Source organism: Syngnathus typhle, linkage group LG9 (genome assembly GCF_033458585.1).
Source record: "Syngnathus typhle isolate RoL2023-S1 ecotype Sweden linkage group LG9, RoL_Styp_1.0, whole genome shotgun sequence".
In the NCBI taxonomy this organism is placed as follows: domain Eukaryota; kingdom Metazoa; phylum Chordata; class Actinopteri; order Syngnathiformes; family Syngnathidae; genus Syngnathus; species Syngnathus typhle.
In genome coordinates, this window is record NC_083746.1 from 6,499,581 (window position 1) to 6,505,353 (window position 5,773).

At 43.5% G+C, this 5,773-nt stretch overlaps 1 protein-coding gene across 1 annotated transcript; it reads left to right on the forward strand.

The window, feature by feature from the left end:
- Nucleotides 1–329: 329 nt before the first annotated feature.
- LOC133160047 (NXPE family member 3-like) lies at nucleotides 330–4,065 on the forward strand. Its single transcript, XM_061287583.1, has 5 exons — nucleotides 330–490; nucleotides 1,528–2,309; nucleotides 2,564–2,634; nucleotides 3,094–3,300; nucleotides 3,441–4,065. The coding sequence occupies exons 1-5, from the start codon at nucleotides 404–406 to the stop codon at nucleotides 4,007–4,009; spliced, it is 1,716 nt and encodes a 571-aa protein (XP_061143567.1). The 5' UTR covers nucleotides 330–403; the 3' UTR covers nucleotides 4,010–4,065.
- The last annotated feature ends 1,708 nt before the right edge of the window (nucleotides 4,066–5,773 follow it).

Sequence of the window (5,773 nt, forward strand, 5' to 3'; positions counted from 1 at the left end):
AATTCTCAATTGCATCTAATGTGGGCAGTTTCTGAATGATAGGATTTGGCTGCTATATGGTGCATTCTCAAACCCACCACTAGAGGGTGCTAGAACTGCAGAAAAAGAAGAATAACGCGGACCTTTGTTAAAACACATTGTTAAGGAGGTATGGTGTTTCAAAGTTCAGAGATGGTCAAGTTAAAGAACATTGCTACTCTGTTTCCAATGGTTTATTTACCGTGGCCCTAAACAACTCAAAGAACAAATAAACACACACACACACACATACATTCACACCCACACAAATGAACACTGTCCTTGAGAAATGTGCAATTAACTACTAGATCAACCTGCTTATCAGGTTACTTCATAGTTGTCCTTCATCCGTGCGGTGACAGCAGGAGATCTCACGATCCAAATCATGTCCCTAAAGGTTTGGAAGTATGTACTCAGCATTCTCATCCTGTTTGGAATCATCTCCCTGCTGTACACCATTACCATTGGGAAGGTGAGAGAAGTTTGTTACGTTTGTTCTCAGATGTTCTCCTAGGTTTACAGGTGTCTAACATCTGTAAGTCTACCTTTCTTGAAAGAAAACAAAAGATCAGGTGTGACGGAACAGACAGGACAACCAAAAGTGTCACAGTCTTTATTGAGTGAGATGGATAGGGTGAAGTGGATGATTAACATGCATAATTTCTTTTATTTAATTACTTTCAATAAAATATACTAGATTATTGCTTAATTAGAACACAGCAACAACAAGGAATTATTAGAATTAAGGTAAGTGAGAATAAAACAATAATATTGCACTGCAAAATTAATAATGACTCAAGAGAGTCTATTGAATCAATTATATTTTCAGTAATAATTTCCTCTTAAAGATGATTGCCAACATCACGAGATGGTTTTCAACATCACATCTTATGTATTCTGTATTTGTATCTTTTGTAGTACTAGCAACAATACATTTGCACTGTAAAAAGTTACATTTATGCCTTACAATGATCTGTGTTTGTAAATTATTTGCCCACATACTTATCATTCATTCAACTAGACCAGTGCTTCTCAAATAGTGGGGCGCGCCCCCCTTGGGGGGCGCGGTGCTATTCCTGGGGGGGCGCGTGTGACCCTGGGGAACAGGCTTTTTTTTTGGCAGTACTAGAATAAAGTGTAATTGCGCGTTTACTACAGCAGGGGGCAGTGGCGCTCTCATTGTTACTTCTGTCACGTTTGCGACAGTGCAACATTTTACGACTTACAAGACAAGTTAGGATAGTCACGGTGGGGAGGGGGGGCGCGAATAGTTTTCTTCTTGCTAGGGGGGGGCGTAACAGAAAATAATTGAGAAGCACTGAACTAGACAGAGCAGAACCATACCAAAAGCAACAACATACTTGTCAGACTGGAAAATTGTGTATGTGGAAGGTCAGCTATTCAATTGCTTGATGGCATGATAGCTAACTCTACTTGTGTCATGGTGTGAGGGATGGATGTTCCATAATTAGAATATAACCTAGTATGCATCTCTTGTCATCTCTTCAGAACTGGAACTACAACACAGTGTCAGTACTAGACGAGGTCCAGACCTGGAATCGGTCATCAAGTCTGTCTGAAAGGCTCCTGACATTTCAACACTATCACATCTACTGTCCCCATCTGCCCAAGCCATTGTCACTTGAGGATGAGGTGGAAGAACGCAAACTGTTAAACTCCATCATCTGGCCCCAGCTGCCTTCTGGTTCTGCACCACCCAGCTTCTTCCAGACGAGTGACCCGGCTCACAGCCGGTTTACAATCGTAACCTCCAAAATCAAGCCCAGTTGGAACGTGGGAGACCAGCTGGAAGTACAAATCCAACTCCGTGACTTCAAGGGCCAACCCAAGCGCTACGGTGGCGATTTGCTGTTGGCCCGGTTGCACTCCCAAAAACATGAGGCGGGTGTGGCCGGGCAGGTCCTGGACCATGAGAACGGACTGTATACCGTTCGATTCCCGCTGCTCTGGGAGGGCTCGGCTCAGGTTGACGTTATGATGGTCCACTCGAGCGAAGCCATCGCCGTGTTGCGGCGGCTAAGGGATCACCGGCTCGATCGAGTGCGCTTCACCAGCACCTTTCGCCAAGGTGATCAATCTGAGAAGATGATGTGCCACATATGTCTGCCGCCAGAACTGGGGCCAATCTGTAACTTCTCTGACGTTCGCACCGGTGAACCGTGGTATTGCTACAAACCCAAAATGCTCAGCTGTGACACCAGATACAACCATGCCATGGGAGGATACGCCATAGACCTCCTCACCGATGAGGAAACTTTGCTCTTTCAAAGGTATGTATAAGTGAGTGACATAAGCTATTCCAAAGGTGTTTCAAACAGAACAAGCTGACATTCGGCTATTCCTATTAGAACTTGCTTCCATCCCCGTGCAAGCTTTTGTTCTAAAGCTATTTGGAAAAAGACAAAATGGGAAAACCATTTCAGAAAGACACAACCTGCCTTGCGTGCTTACCTGATGCATTGACCATGGTATCTTTTTGTTTTTTCTCTCTTGCAACATTTTTAATCGACTTCTTTGACATCAGTGACAAGAATGTCAAAGTTCCCATCTATGCTTCCACAACAGATACCATCAACGTGCTGCCTTCCAGCAAAGGTACTGCGAACCTGCGAAACTCTGCCTTTTATTTTTTAATTCACATCATTGTGTTGGTCCATGGTAGACATGATGTTGTCCTACATTTGCCCTCATCGGTCCAGCAACAATGTCGGGATTTAAGAAATGAAGAATGTAAGAAAGATTAGGTCTTCACTTCAAACGTGGAATAAACATCTCAAGTTGTAACCGAAGGAGTATTAATAAAAAACCAAAGTTCATTGAGATTTTTAATTTGCAAATTAAATTTGGCAAATTTATCGCAACAGATTTGATCGTTTTAATCAGTTTTGTTCTCTCTCTCTCTCTCTCTCTCTCTCTCTCTCTCTCTCTCTCTCTCTCTCTCTCTCTCTCTCTCTCTCTCTCTCTCTCTCTCTCTCTCTCTCTCTCTCTCTCTCTCTCTCTCTCTCTCTCTCTCTCTCTCTCTCTCTCTCTCTCTCTCTCTCTCTCTCAATGTAGACAAAGGCATTCAAAAACCGGATCCCGTGAAGCTAGCAACTTCTGGGTACTACTACCAGGGCTCGTGGAGGCCATTGGGCGGAGTCCCCATGGGCCAGTTCAACGACGCATCTGCCATCACTCAGTGTTTGACGAACAAGTCAGTCTACTTGTATGGCGACTCCACTATGCGTCAGTGGTACGAGTATTTTACCAGTATGCTTCCAGGTAAGCCCTTTGTACAGTCGCAATATCGGAATTAACCTTCAGTATGAAAATAGCCCGATATAGTCTATCAACTCTGTCGAAGTCTAAAGCACATACAGACGATCCTGTAACCCGGGCATTTATTGTCTTCTCCCCTGCAGACTTGAAAAAGTTTTACCTGGGGAAACCTATAAAGTTGGGGCCCTTTGTAGCGGTGGACACCAAGCACAACATCCTGCTATGGTACCGCATCCACGGCCCCCCGATGCGCACTCAGTGGGTCACGAGCAATGACTTCCGCTACATCGCTAACGAACTGGACGGCCTGACCGGCAGTCGCAACACAGTGGTGGCGCTCAGCATCTGGGCTCACTTCACTACTTTGCCCGTGGAGGTGTACATAAACCGCCTCCGGCATATCCGCAAGGCGGTGGTGCGACTCCTGAACCGGGAGCCGGGGACACTGGTGGTGATCCGAACAGCCAACCCTCAGTCTCTGGAGCAAGATGTCAGCCTGTACAACAGCGACTGGTTTTCACTGCAGCAGGACACGGTGCTGCGCTCCATGTTCGAGGGTCTCAACGTTCGGTTTGTGGACGCTTGGCAGATGGTGGTGGCGCACCACGAACCTCATAATCTGCACCCACTTAGGCCCATTGTCAAGACCATGGTAGACATGATGTTGTCCTACATTTGCCCTCATCGGTCCAGCAACAATGTCGGGATTTAAGAAATGAAGAATGTAAAGTTGTAACCGAAGGAGTATTAATAAAAAACAAAAATTCATTGAGATTTTTAATTTGCAAATTAAATTTGACAAATTTATCGCAACAGATTTGATTGTTTTAATCAGTTTTGTTCTCTCTCTCTCTATCTCTCTCTCTCTCTCTCTCTCTCTCTCTCTCTCTCTCTCTCTCTCTCTCTCTCTCTCTCGCTCTCTCTCTCGCTCTCTGTTGCAGGAAAGGTAAGTTACACCTCGTTGGCTGTAGGGGGAGCCATTTAGCTAAAGAAAAATCTTTGTAACCTTGTGCAAAGAATTGATTTGGACAAGTAAACCAGTCATTATTTCCACTCGCAGCTGTGTTGCACCCACTTGCATTTGTTATTGAACCACTCATGCGTGTTTTCCACTTGCAGGCCAAGCAGACGATTGACTTTGGATGCTGACAATGAAACTTGAGTGTTTCTCCAAGTGCGGCTTGCCGTCACAGTTCAGCTCATATCGTTTCATCACTTTGAGGCCTGCAACAGATTTTGGCAGTTCGACTCTCACAAGGCTGACAAACATGTAAGAGCTTGATAAACTACACGTGGAACGGAAAGCGCGACAGTAAGTGGATGGAAATACACCCAATTACATTTCCTGTTGAAAACAGCAGTTAAGGGCCACGACTGAGTACATGAAGATTTGTATGTTTGGAGTAAGACATCGGACCAGAACAGCAGTAAAAGAAAAATCATGGGAAAATAAATATGCATAAAACAAATACACCTTAATTTTGTAAAATGCATATTATCGGAACAAAAATGATCAAATATTATTAAACACGTTTTTTGGCACCAAAATGCCACCAGATAGCATCATAGCAATATTTTTGAATGAGACAGAAATTGGGGCAGAGCACAAAAAAAAGTATCGGGGCTCACTTCTGTACTTCCGAATCCTTCACGGCGTGCAGGACCCGATATCGATAATTTAGCAGACTGGATCTGCGAGAGGGAGGCCTGAACTGCTGGGGGAGTGATCACAGCCATGCATTAAAATGCTAACCAGAGGAATTATTTGGGCAAATACAAGACTTAGACTTCTAAATGGGAACACCAGATGTAGTATATCAAACATTACAATCTTACTTCCTTTATCCAGCAAGAACTCAGTGTGGAAGCTCTACACGGTGCACTTTAAAGCTAGGTCAAAATCACAATTGGCTCTTCATCAACGTTATTAATATTTTGTAAAGGCAAACTTAGACATTCAAGTATTTTTCTGTACTGACTCTCATAATGTGCAAGAGTACTTAATGTTTGTGATCATTTTCCATGACTCACATGGCTGTTAGCCGGTGTCTCCAAAAGGAATCAGTGCTGTCTGAAAGGTCACAGCAAAGGTCACGAATCGTAACACTTTGTTTACATGTGCTCTTTCCAGTGACATTTATCTAGTAAAGGTTGTTGTTTGCATGCTTTAAAACTAAGTATGTTTAGTCACCCTATACACGAAAGGCAAAACACATGAGTCACCATAGCATCAGCGCAGGAACACCAGCTGTAAAAAGGCCCCTCCACCAACGCCCTCTTTTTTCAGTGGCACTGAAGGCTCATGATATTAGCATCATAAACCAGAGTAAAAAAATAAAAACAAAAGTAAGAATAATACCAACAAAAAAATTGCTAATTTTGCATTTCCATTCTTCAGTTTAAATGATTTCTTAGTCCAATGTAGCTTTTGGTAAATTGGTACGCAAATCAGAGAATAAACTGAAATGACATCATT